This window comes from Acinonyx jubatus, chromosome A2 (genome assembly GCF_027475565.1).
Source record: "Acinonyx jubatus isolate Ajub_Pintada_27869175 chromosome A2, VMU_Ajub_asm_v1.0, whole genome shotgun sequence".
NCBI lineage: Eukaryota > Metazoa > Chordata > Mammalia > Carnivora > Felidae > Acinonyx > Acinonyx jubatus.
Window position 1 is genome coordinate 141,902,033 of NC_069383.1, and position 13,689 is coordinate 141,915,721.

Genomic DNA, 13,689 nt, shown 5'->3' on the forward strand with positions numbered 1-13,689 from the left:
ATGTAGCAAGCTGAGCAGTTGTTCAATCAGATGTACAACCCAGTAAGTCATTTCTGAAAGTTCCCGCTGTAACATATCAAAGCATGAGGATCCATTGATCACATGTCACGGTGTACCATACTGGGGAGGTTTTAAAAATAGTTATATGAGTCTCTTCCCATTTCTGTTTTGTCAAAAGAAATGATCTGTGCAAAGGCCACTGCCATTTCTTTTGAATGTGAAATTTAAAAATTAAGAACTCAAGAAAATATTGCCAGCTCTGCTATCACATCCTTCTAAACTTTATAGAAAAGCTGAGGTCAGCTGCAGATCTGGGCTCAGGGAATTCTTTCTTAGATCCTTCTAACTCAGAGTTACCTATGTGAAATGGGATAGCATTTCATAAAGTAGCAAGCAGCTCGATGTAAATTATATACAAATGATAGAAGTTAAAATAGGTTTAGATTTAAAAATAGGGCTATGCTCTTTGAAATTGGTAAATGATGAACATTATTGTGGGTTTTGTAACAGTTAAAAACATGTCATTTGGCCGAGGACAAACTAAAATATAGCCTCCTAATAACAGATAGTAACAATTCTGATTATAGCTTAATGGTGCACAAAACAGGTAACTAGTAAAAATATATGTAAAATGGCTAGCCCAGATGCCACCACTGATTTTTTTAATCCTAATGACAGGTGTGCATTTATATGAAGCAGTTTATTTGTTTTCTTTAACTTATTAAAGAAGAAAGACCTTTTTGTTTTGTCAACTCAACTGGCTTACTGGGTGAAATATTACCTAAAGGTGACCAGAATTTGTCAGTTGGTAGATGTGATCTGTGCTATAATGTATTCTAATTACCTCCTATTTATGAATTCACATCATGGGAAGAATAGCATAGATAAAAGAAACAATTCAGCCAACAACTTTTGTTAAGCTGCTATTCCAGGTTACATCCAGCATGATATACAAGATGCTTGGGTGTATTTAATTAGATTCAACCTCCACTCTCCAAACTTTAAAACAAATTTTGTTTTCGCAAACAATTTCTCAATTTCAGTTGGTGTATCTTTATTAACCTCTTTCCCCAAATACGATTTTTAGTAGACCAGGAAAAATACTCCAGATTTCCTTTCCCTTAACATTTGAATGGGAATGTTAGTAAGCAGGCTCAAAACAATGGGTAGGTGAAGAAGGACAAAGTTTGGAATATCTTTAAGCTTGAAAATTGACCCTGGGAAAAATAAGTATTTTCATTAGATCATTTTTAAAAGATGTAATCCCACTGAAATTGTTTCACATTTACTAAAGACAGGAAGAAAACCAAAGTATGTCACATTTTGGGCGTGTGCAGGACATTTTTTCCTGTAGCAGCAAAGATTTATCAGGACCACAATAGGATTTCAGCATCCCTGTCAGGATAGGTAGGACCAAAGAAATATCTCTGTTAACCTTTAGATCATTTCCAGAAATTTTGACAATATGGCATTTATTGGACTTTGCCTTCATATTAACCACAGTGGTGGGTCTCCAGGAAGCAAAAACAAACTTTACTCCTCAAATTAATGAAGCTAACCCATTGGTTTGGCATCCTGGACGTATAGCCAACCTCTCATTATTTTAACTCTCCCTGTCTGCAGATATTCTCAGGGTCCAGTTCTTTTTGGAACTGATAGGGATACAGCATGATAGATTTTCTATCCTTAAGAGTCTTTTAAAAAATAATCATGTTTTCCTGGTTATAAAAATAACATATGGTCACAGTGGAGAATTTACAAAAGTATAGAATTATTGGAGAAAATAAAAATAACAGGATGTCTTACAACACAAAGATAATCACTAGGAACATCTGTGTGGTTCCCTACCCAGACATCTTTTTGTTATTCTTGTCCTTTCCTTTCTCCCTTTGTCTTCTTCTTTCTTTCCTTTCTCCCTTCTTCCCCCTACTTCCTTTTTTACTTTCTTCTGTCTCCTTTCTTCTCTTTTATTCTTATTTAATACTCTTATTTCTTTTCACCAAATTGTGTCAGTGTTTATTGAGTTGTAGATCCTGTTTTTATAACATTTCATCAGCATTTTCTCTAGTAACTGTTATTCCAAAACACTGTCTTAGGGATTATGTGACATTTTACTGTATTTACTCATTCCCCAAATGTTGCTCATCCCTTTCCTCCTTTTTTTTTTTTTTTTTTTGCCATTATATAATGCTCTGAAAAACATCTTTTCATATTAATTTCCAGACATTTCTGTTTTTCATGGAATAAGTTCCTGGTAAATGACTTTTGAAAGGTCCCGATAGTTCTTGCTAAGATGCATTTTAGAGAAATTCTAGCATTGACACTTCCAACACAATGAAGGCAGCCTTTCTGCCACACCCAACCAACATGGAAAGCTGCTATTTTACATAACTTGGACAAATGTGTAGATGGAATTTTTTTTCTTATTTTAACTTTATTTTCTTTTATTACTAGAGTGGTTGAGGTTTTTAATAACTTTATTAGCTGTTGGTATTTTTCTTCTCTTAATTGTTTCTTTAAGTCACATAAGCACTTGTTTTTGAGCTTATCATTTCATTCATTGGTTTGTATGAGTCATTCTTTGCTTTATATAGAATCTTTGCCAGATTTGTGATAAAATTTCATTGAAGTGTTTTTTAAATAAGTAAAACTATTTTTAGGTTTCTTGGCTTGTGTTTCCCTGTATGATTTTCTCATTTCCTTTATGCTTAGAAGTCATTATTGGATTTCAAGAATAGACACCTACATTAAAAATTTTTTTAATGTTACCTTTCACATCAATTTAACTAACCCCTTTAGTTTATTTTGATTCATTTTGAAAGGTGAAGTTTTCACATATATATTTTTTAAATGATTTGAATGATTATCTAATTATCCCAGTACCATTTATCAAATAATTCTTTATCCACTGATCTTGATACTGTTCATTGTATGTCTCATTTGGATGAATGTCTTAGTTTCTGAGCTTCCATTTGGTTTTATCAATGTCCGTTGCTTGTTGAGTCAGAATTTTAATTATTGTTGCTTTATAATATTTTCAAAATATGTAGTGAGATAAATTCCACCCTAGTTTGTTTCTACTTTTCATTTTGGCTTGTTTTAGTATTATTAACCTTTAATTTTCTATTATTCCAAGTAAATTTCAGGATCACCCTTGTCAACTAATTTGTTAATTTTTATTTGAATTATACTCAACCTATAAAATAATTTTAGAATGATATCTTTCCAATATTATTTCTTCCAGTTCATGAACTTGATACAACTTTTGTTTATTTCAGAGATCTTTTACAGTAAAGGTTTGACATTTTTCTATTATAGGCTTGTGATAGTTCCTTTTAAAGATCCTAAGCAGTACTATATATATAATTGTTAAGTTACTAAAAATTTATGTTAGGTGAATTTTGGGGGAATGCTGTATTATTCCTTTTATTTTCTAACCAGTTATTGATACCTAGGAAATTTCTTTTATTATTGTATGTTTATTTTGAATCAGGCCTCCCTATACATTTTGGTGAATTATAACTTAATTATTTTTGTTAAATAAGATCATCTTATTGTCACTTCTATGCCCATTAATCTAAACTAAATCAGAATAAATAAAGATTTAGCTTTAAAGTCTTCCTGGGAACATTTTCTCCTAGAGTAGAAGTAAACCTACTTTTGAAACTCTTTAACTTTTACTTTAGTCACCCATGTAATACTAAGTGATGCTGTAATGCCATTTCGTAGGAATCTAAAATTTTATCTTTGTATCCTTATTATTATAATAATAACCTTTCTGCAGCTTAACTATCAGTCTCTACTCCCGGAGGAGTTTTGTCTTGTCATTATAAACACTGTGCAGGCTATCTTCAGTTGAATTCTTTTTCTTCCCTTAGTTCTTAACTCCAGCAAATAATATGTTTTTTTTTTCATCAGTCTCAAATACCTTCTTTGCTGTAACTCTAGTAGTTATTATGCCCAGAGATGGTATCCAGAGGTCTCATAAATTTTTAATAAAACTTTAGAGCTTCTGGGTCCTCAGCTTAGTGCATTGTACAATATCCTTGTTGCTGCAAGGCAAATGACTGATTTGGAGGCCCTGGGGGCAACTTTGTGACTGGCCAGGGCCCACTTGAGACCCCTCTGATGTACCTCCACACCTGTGAATTTTTCCCCTTGCCTGGTCACTATCCACTGAAATCCTGTCTCTTCTGCAAACGCATCTTTTGCAGGGCTCACATTTTATGCACTGGTTTACAAGAAAAAGACCAAGCATTTTTCTAGTCTAGAGAGAGAAAAAAATCTTGTTAATGTTCAGTTAGGTCTTCTTGATTTATAGGACTGTGCAATCCCAAGAACATGGTGGACTGAATTATAAATGCTTTCACAGTCATTTTTAGGTACAGTGGTTTATTTTTGCAATTTTTTTGCCTATTTATGAAAATTATTTGATTCACTCATAGACTAGTCCCCCAACACAATGGAAAACTACAACTATTTAAGAGACAATTCATGGCATGCACACAGCATGTACTAACACATGGACCCACACAAACACCTCATACTTGCTCTAGGCTTTCAGTGTCTGAAGAACTCAAGTAACATGTGCAATAACACTGAAGATTTGAGGTCACATGTTTTATTTAAGAACATCCAGAGAACTTCAGTTCTCTATTTTGCTAATTTTAGGACATTTCATAGTTAGAAGGGATTATATTATAATTGTATTTTTGTTTGAATGGTCTTAAAAAGTGTTAAGCATACAGATGATTCTTTTTATTTGTATATGTGTGACATAAGAAAAATTATTTTGAACATTTGTTTATTTATTTATAGCCTATGTGTTCCATCTGTGAAAAATGTTAGATTTTAGAATAGTTGTTATAAAATGAAAAATGTGAGTATTTCAGATGTACTTAGCTAGAATTATAAAAGAAGAATTTCCTTTAGAAATAAGTAGTATAAGATTCAAAGACATATCATTGTTAGATTTTTAATAAAGTATTGAGGCTCAGCTTTTATATTTTGTATTAATTGGATTTAAATAAAATGTAAATTTTATAATATGTTCTAGTTCTTTAATCATACAAACTTTATTTTAAAAAATGGTATTTTTAAAAAATGGGCACCTGGGAGGCTCAGTTGGTTGTGACCAACTTCGGCTTAGGTCATGATCTCAGGGTCCATGAGTTCAAGCTCCATGTCAGGCTCTGTGCTGACAGCTCAGAGTCTAGAGCCTGCTTCAGATTCTGTCTCACTTCTTCTCTGCCCCTCACACTCTGTCTCTCTCTCTCAAAAATAAACTTTAAAAAATTTTTTTAAAAACGTAATATTTTGTTCATAAAGATGTGAAGAATGGAACTTTTTTTAGAATATTGAAATCAAATGTAATGTTTAAAGTAGTTTATATACCCTGTTCTGCTGTTCAGATAGGAAAGGAATTTTAAAGTGCTGTTAACAGACACCAAACCCCCAAAGTGCTGCAATCAGGAATCATATTTTCACTGTGCATAAATTTAGCAAATTATTGCTAAAACTCATAAGCATCAGGGAAGAAAAACTATCAGACTCATTAGTTAGTGTTCTGCTTATACTTTACGATCACAACTAATCATTTGTTTATTTTGAAAGAAATAATTTTTTTTAATTGTTAGGCCCTATTTCAAAGAGAGAATGCTATATAATATTATAATTGAACATTCCCTGCCCAATTTTCATAGCAGGTTTCTGGGCCAAAGTTAATGTTTTCCTTTGAAGCACTTAGAATGATGAACTGGAGTTTTACTGAATATAATCAATGTCTAACCTTTATAAGAGAAGTAGTAATAAACTTGCGATTTTTCATATTGATGATATCACTCTCCGGTTTGCCTTAAGCCACTTTTTGCTCTTTAATTTAAATTTAAATAACATTAACTTGAAACTTTGCCTTATTTCCTAAAATAGTTCTAAATTCTATAATTAAAATAGCTACTAGGTATTGTTATGTACTACTTGTCCTAAGTCATGACCAGATTTCTCTTTTGTGCTTGAATCAGGCTTTCAAAGTCAGTTTACATCAAAATTCCAAGGCTTGCCCACATCATTGAAGCTCCCCAGTTTGTTTTGATTTTTCCCACTTGTGGGGAAATTTCCTTACATGTGGAAATATAGGAAACATAATTGGGGGATCCTCAAAACTTACTGATCTAATATGTAATACAGACATTTCTGAACTATTCTTTCCCCAATTTCTGTGTTTCTGAGATGCTTGAGAGTTGCTGTCAAAATTACCAGAAATATTTTGAGGCAGAACCAGATATCTAGATTTGCCTTTAAACCAACTGGTTTTAATCAGCAAAATTAAATCTCTACATTAAAAAAAGTATGCTTATTGATATTTTTTTGGTTTTAATGACTGGCGAATATCTTTGAAAGTGATGATATTCTTACCTATATCTATGATAATAAGTAACTTCTAAAACCATTAAATCCCCACCAATCTGTATTTTCAAGAGCTAGATTCCCCACTAATACAGATAGGGGACAAAGTTGATGTGCCTTAGTAGAATGCAATGGGCAATCACTTCTTGACCTTTGGGGGGGGGCTAATTTGAAATCAACGCATCCATAAGGAGAAAGAATTACTGTGTATTTTTACTTTAAACCTTGAATGGGCCAGAATGCCATGCTAGGAATTTGTTCAGATAATCATTACTCAAATATATTTATTATTTTTGTCTTCAGTGTCTGAAGTAACCAGCCATTCTAGGTTAAAGAACCCATGTTATAATTTGAAAAGGCAAGAGTATTGCTAAATGTAAATAAAGTGCTTCCTTCACTTCATTTTTAGAGGAGGCTCTGGCCTTATAACTTGGATGGAAGCATAGCTTTATAAGCTCAATCTCCTCCTGTATTTCTTTAGTATATGTAGTATAACCCTCAAGTCCATAGATCACAATATAACACACTCATGTAATGCTGGTTAACAATTTTAGCCCATCCTCTGAAAAGTTATGATTCAAGCTGAATGGAGGTGGCTACCTACAATATCTTTTATGAATTCTGTGGAGACTTTTGCCTCCACTACTCAGATTGGATAGGGGGCTTACCAGCTGTCAGTCATGTGAAACTCATCCCTTGAATCTTTTCATGGACACTAATGATGACCCAGAAGCAATTGTTACTTGCCCATCTCTATACAACTCTTTCTTAATGCTTTCTATTGACTTACAAAAATTTTTTATAGGGTATCTATTTACACCTTTATTTAATTACCCTTCCAAAAATCCTGGCACGTATCATTGATACGGAGATGTATTTAACTCAAAGGTATTCTTGCAGTTGCCCATTCCTTTTAAAAAGAAGAATTACTGGCACCCATAAGTATTATCTAACAGATACCAGGCTAACTGTAAACTTGACTATGATCTCTTTTAATAACATGATCTAATTTTAGTATCACTTGAGGCCAACAGTGGTCTAGATTGAGGTATGTCTTTTGCTAGGCTTTCTGTACTTCGAAACATCCCATGAATCCTTTAACAGTATTCATTTGTTGGGTTGAAAAGAATACCAACCCACCTAATTTCACCTGGTGTCGAAAGCTGGCCTTAGATTATCTTCTCTTCACAGAGCTAAAAGAAGGAATGTGTTCAGATACCCATCCACCAGCAGACTGCTTTTTCTGTAAGCCTAGCAGGAGGCTTCTCTAAGGTGTATGTAGTATCTGGAAGAAAAACTAAATAAACCCATGAACTTAGCGGTATAACAAGCCATACCAATGGGATGCATATCATAAAGTAATACTCATAATAAGAATACAAATGAATAATACCTTCCCTATGTTTGTTATTTGGTAGTTTTTGCTGTCCTTGGAGAGGCTAACCCCTTTGTCCATAGTAGTCATAAGACACAGGGCTAAATTTAGAATCTAGGTCTTGCAACTAGTAATCCTGTACCCATTTATTAAAAGTAATGATAATAATAATCATAAGAATAAAAACAACCAAAATAGAGCACAGTGGCTAACTGAACTGCTAGCTCTTTGCAAATCTTTAAATTAGAGTCAAGAGGGAATCCTAAATCAGAAACACACAATCAAAACCTATTTAAATTTCTTATGTTCTAGCTTCTTATTACTCAGTTCATGAGTCCTTTTTTAAAGATCTTAATATTATTGGTTGGGTAGTTTGAGAAAAATGTCATGAGAAGCTTTCTAGCTGCCATAAAATAATGGTAACATAGCATAAAAGTGGAAGAGAATTAACATGAATATTTTGTTTTCTTTTTCTTAGCAGTTTTTAAAATTTTATATTTTAAGTGCTTTTCTGATATAAGAGAAATGAGTTGATTGCTATCACAAATAGGAGTAGGTATATGGAATAGTTATTTTCTTTTAAAATAGAGTGTCTACTCTGTATTTTAAAAGTGGAGATTAACAAATTTAAATATTCATTACTTCAATTTAAAATAAAATTGTTAGGTGAATAAACTTCTAAAGGCATATTAGCTCAGGATTCTCTTTCAGATTATTTAAATTATACTGAAAAAGCTCAGTAATCTATTAGAATAAAACCTAATGCATATACTAAGTAAACAAAAATAAATGTTTTCTGAGAAGTGTTGGTAAAAGGGAATAAACCAGTACCTGATAGTAGTATGTTGAACTGATAAATTTTTCCAAGTTCTTTTGCATAGTTGAGTTTATGTGTTGAGTAAGGAAATCTTAGATTAAAGAACATGAAAGCAAATTATTTTTTCCTATCCTCATGCTTAAATAATATGTTACATGCAAGAATATTATTCTAAAAATGATTTTGTCATAAATAAGAAATTTCTTTTTATACTAATTTTTTAATTTATTTCAACTAAATCATTGCAAAAAACTGTCAACCTTGTAATAGCAGTATTAGTGTTAATTTTTCTAACCATGCATGGTTCATTTAACCCCACAGTAGCTATAGCTTGCTTGCCTTGTTTTTTCCCTGAAATTAAAAAAAAAAAGTTATAAAAACACAATGAACATCTGTTCTACATAGCAAGACAGCAGAACAACTTAAGTCCTAATAAATTGTTAACATTGTATTATTTCACACATAGATTTTGGAGATACATACATATATGACTTCTCAGAACTTTCTCTGTTGAATGTGCACTGTTGTTAAACTACTTGTTTTTTCCCTGCCTACTCTTTGAAGAAGTCAATTAGGAATAATGGGAAACAAGGGGTAGGCAAAACATTGCAGTGCAGTGTTCTTTCCATCTGTCTGAGAATATTTCAGCCAAAAGTTTATTTTGGGAAAAAAAAAGCCATAACACACTTTCAGACACACAAAACCACAAATACTTTGGCTGCAAATTATTCTGCAGTGTTGTTGCTGTGTTGTTGCCTGTGTATGTTCTTGTGTGTGAAGCTGCCACCCACCCATGCATGTGTTTGCAGATTCTTGTCTGTGTGCTTGTTCATGAATTAGCTCATCCTCCTCCTGGTTAAGGTTAAATTTCATCAAGAGAACAAGAATTTATGGGTATGACTGTTAGCTGGAAAGCCCTTCCTCACTTGCAAGTCTGTCTTTCAACCTACATCTTCTGCTGAAATCTCTCAGTGGGATGAAGTGTTCAATGAACAGTCAACCAGTCTCTTATATGTTACCGGACTTTACATATACCCTTGCTGGTTCTTGGAAAAATAATTTAATATTGTTTTATCTCAGTTTCTCTACTGGGAAAGGAAGCTGTTGGTACGAATCTCCTCCTTAACTGTGAGGAGTCGAATTGTCTTCATTCCGCTTGCCAAAGCATCAGGAATAAAGATGTCACAGTCTCTACTCCCAACCATCGCCCATTTTTTGGTGGGGGAAAAATACCCCAAAAGTAGTAACATTTAATGCAACAAAATATTAACAATAAAAGAAACTTCCCTGTGAAACTGTAATATAATTTAAAATCAGCATTGTTCCAAGGGAGCTGAAATGTAGGATTTTCCATTTTGCCTTTTAACTGACAGTATACCCATAATTCTTGATGGTTATTATTTTTTCTCCAAAGATAATTTCTGGGCCATTGGTGACTGCACTACCTATTGTTCTAAATTGTTGTCTTAACTACATTCTTTAAAAATATAATGTTGAAGGCTCATAATATTGAAGATGACTCCAGGATGAACCCTGAGTTTGCAGACCGGATAAAACAACTTGATAAAGAAGCATCTTACTACCGTGATGAGTGTGGCAAGGCCCAAGCGGAAGTCGACCGGTTGCTGGAGATCCTCAAGGAGGTGGAGAATGAAAAGAATGACAAGGACAAGAAGATTGCAGAACTTGAGAGGTAAGTTCTGCAGTCATGTTATGAATTGTCAGCAATGAGTGAACATGGGCTTAAGTTGCCCATTGCAGGTGGTGGGGGATTTGGAATGTGCATTCCTATTTCAAGTTGGAAACAAAGAATGGGGCCTATTAGGGATGATGTGTTTCTCTAGAACATTCAAGAAACCAACTGGCTTATCTTTTGAGCGCTTATGTACTTCTTAAGTGTTTAAGAAAAAAATGGCCAAGTTTCTTGAGTGATGTCCCTGATTTCACATTTGGGACAGCAAAGTGTGTGAAAAATTGAGGCTATGACTATTTGAAACCTTAGTAGTGGTTGTTGTTGCTGTTTTCCCATAAAAGACAAGCATTTGTGGTTTAGGTTTGTTTCAGGCAAAGAATATGGAAGAATATATTTGGAAATTCATTCAAGATAGGAGAAAGGGAAAGGAGGTTGCATCCTTTGGATGTCTTTTGGCACACCACAACACATTCATCTTGGGATGTATCTTGTAAGAGGACCTTATAGCATTTGTTAAATAAATATGTTTGAATAGGATCTAAGGCAGGTCTACCTGATAGCAGATTCTGTCTAAAAACAAAGATGGTTGTATCAGGATTCCAGAACATTTAGATTTTCAGATAAATCATATCCATATTGTATTTAGGTATAGGATAGACTCTAAAAATAAGCTTTCTATCAATGCTTTTTCCTATATTTTGTATAAGGAAAGAATTTCTGAATAATCTTACGTAACTCCATTACCTCTGAGGATTTCTTACTGGTTCAGCAATAAGGCAGAATTTGTCTTTCCTAGATTCAGTCCATATGGAAGAGATCAACAAATTTTAAATAAATCAGTGAATGTTTGCCAGCTCTGATCAAGACACTTGTGAGGCCTGAAAGGACGTCAAGACGTGCAGAATAGCTCCCTATGGCCTTGCGGAAAGCTCACGGGCTGTACTGACAAAAAGACCTGGGTTCAAATTTTGCCTCTGCTTCGTGCCAGCTGTGCACCTTAAATCTTGTTAGAAATGAATCTCTAACAATCTCTTAAAATATATCATACTTTTCAGGTGCCAGGTCCTGGTGCAACAGTTCTATTATTAGAATAGTTGAATGCTAAAACAAGTAAATACTCAAGGTTAAGTGGCCATGTATTAAATGGATAGGTTAATTCTCAAATTTTCAACATTTTCAAACATAGAATTTAATGTATTCAGATTCCAAGTCAATTAGTATTTCACTTAAAATCTTAGTATTAGTTCGATGATAATCAGAATTTTATATAGTGTGACCAATTTTAGCGATTAAATCAAGAATTTCTTTTCCTGACTAAGCATACAAATTAAAATCCTTGAGGGCTTAATTTTAATTTTAAGATATGGGAATGTTCTCTCAGTCTCTTGGTTCCTAAAAACACTTTTTAATTTAATTTAATTTAATTTAATTTAATTTAATTTATTATTAATTAAATTTTTTTTAATGTTTATTTATTTTTGACAGAGAGAGAGCGAACGAGCAGGGGAGGGGCAGAGAGAGAGGGAGACACAGAATCCAAAGCAGGTTCCAGGTTCTGAGCTGTCAGCACAGAGCCCTATGTGGGGCTTGAACTCATGAGCTGCAAGATCATGGCCTGAGCCAAAGTCAGATGCTTAACTGACTGAGCCACCCAGGCACCCCATCACTGTTAATTTTAGATGTATCTACATGGCTATCTTGGAATTATACATTAGGACCAAAACTTTCCTTAAAAAGCTAATGTAAAGTCACAGGGAAGTTATGATCACATCTCTTTTATTGGTGAGGAAACTGAGACCCTGTAAGGTTGAATTACCTTCTGGAGATTGGTCCTGTGGTCAGAAAAAGGCAAAACTGTAATGTATGTTTCCTGACTCCTAGTCTTATTATTCTGAGAATCTGTGAGTCTTTGAAAGGTGTAATATTATCTATTCCCTAGATAATATTTATAATATTATCTATCCTCTAGATAATAATAATAATAATAATAATAATAATAATATGTATATTTTATGCTCACAATGTATATCAGGCACTTTCCTAGGCACTTGACCTGCAATACTTTATACCATTTAATCTTACAACACAGAAAGTATCATTATCTTCATTTTATAGATGAGAAAACTATGACTTATACAGATTAAGTAACTTTCTAAAATTTCAGAGTTTATAAGAATGAAAGTTGAAATTTGAACCCAGGTCTGACAGGTGAGTGACTGAGAACAATCCAATCTACCAGGGAGCTAGAAGGAAGGAGTTAGTCCAGTAGCACTAAATAGTCACATAACTGGCAGAGAGGCATCGCTGCTGGGCCACAGGAGATCTGTCTGATCTTTATTAGCTTTCATGGAAGCAAGTGATGGGCTCCACATTTTGAAGGCATTTTTCTGTACTAACCCAGCTCCCTAGAACTGTAACTGAAAAATCAGGATCAGCTACTATAAATATTTGCATAAAAATAGCATAGTCTTAGTTGGACAAACAGGTCTTAGCTGGACACTAGTGCCATTAAATCATCAAAAATATTCAAATTTTAATATCCTCAATATGGAATGCATTAAAACAACAGTGATTTTATAGGCATTTATCTTTATGTACTTTCTGCACATTTTCTTTATCTCTATCTTTGCCTTTCCTTAAAGCTGATGCCTCCCAAGCACTGTAATTCATTAAACGTGTGGTGGGACTTGAGTCTGTCCCAGTTCTCTGCCTGCCTGTATCTTGGGTCCAGCAGCAGAACATAGTCTGGGAAATGTCTGAGCTCCAGCCCCAACCCAGGCCCCAAAGGAGGTGGGGGTAGAGAGCAAGAGGGAAAGTTTCTTGGGAAAAGGAGAGCTCAGCCTTGGCCTGCCTTTCTGAAGTGTTATCTGCTGAGCTACATGTGTATTCTGACCAAAACATCTTCCTCGTTTGTCAGGCAGCCCTTTTGAAATTGGGCAGTGTCTCCATTTTCTGGCTTAAACTACAAAATCCTACCTCATAACGTTGGGAACTAAAGATTTCTTAGCAATGTGACATATATCTCCATTTTGGAGTCATGGAGGAGTGTTTGCAATTAAGTTTGTGATTTTGAAAACCAAAAAATTGAACTTGAAATAAATTTGTGGTCTCTGGTCTGTAATGTGACCTACCAGAGTGAAAAGACTTCTTTTTAAAGGCAGCAAGTGTTAAAATATTCCAGAACTTCAGTCATGTGCAACAAAAGGTTCAGGGTTAGTAATAATATAACTCAAATGACACGGACACTGGCCTACTTCTCTCTTAGAGGGCAATTCTTGTTTGTTTTCTACTCTGATAATCTTCCCATTTTTTATTTTCTCCACAATGTATATATTCAAAATAGCATTTGCCTGGCCCTTACATGGTTGCATTTACCTCTTAAATTCTACATGAATGATG

The 13,689-nt window shown here is 33.9% G+C and overlaps 1 protein-coding gene across 7 annotated transcripts in view; it reads left to right on the forward strand.

The window, feature by feature from the left end:
- ERC2 (ELKS/RAB6-interacting/CAST family member 2) overlaps positions 1–13,689 on the forward strand; it is a 915,804-nt gene that overhangs the window by 442,772 nt on the left and 459,343 nt on the right. For 5 of the 7 annotated variants that reach the window (XM_053219211.1, XM_027039010.2, XM_053219212.1 and 2 more), the window contains 2 exons: positions 7–42; positions 10,097–10,290. In XM_053219211.1, the coding sequence (XP_053075186.1) occupies positions 7–42; positions 10,097–10,290 (230 nt within the window). The remainder of the gene's footprint in view (positions 1–6; positions 43–10,096; positions 10,291–13,689) is intronic. The other 2 variants (XM_027039014.2, XM_027039018.2) reach the window with 1 other exon arrangement.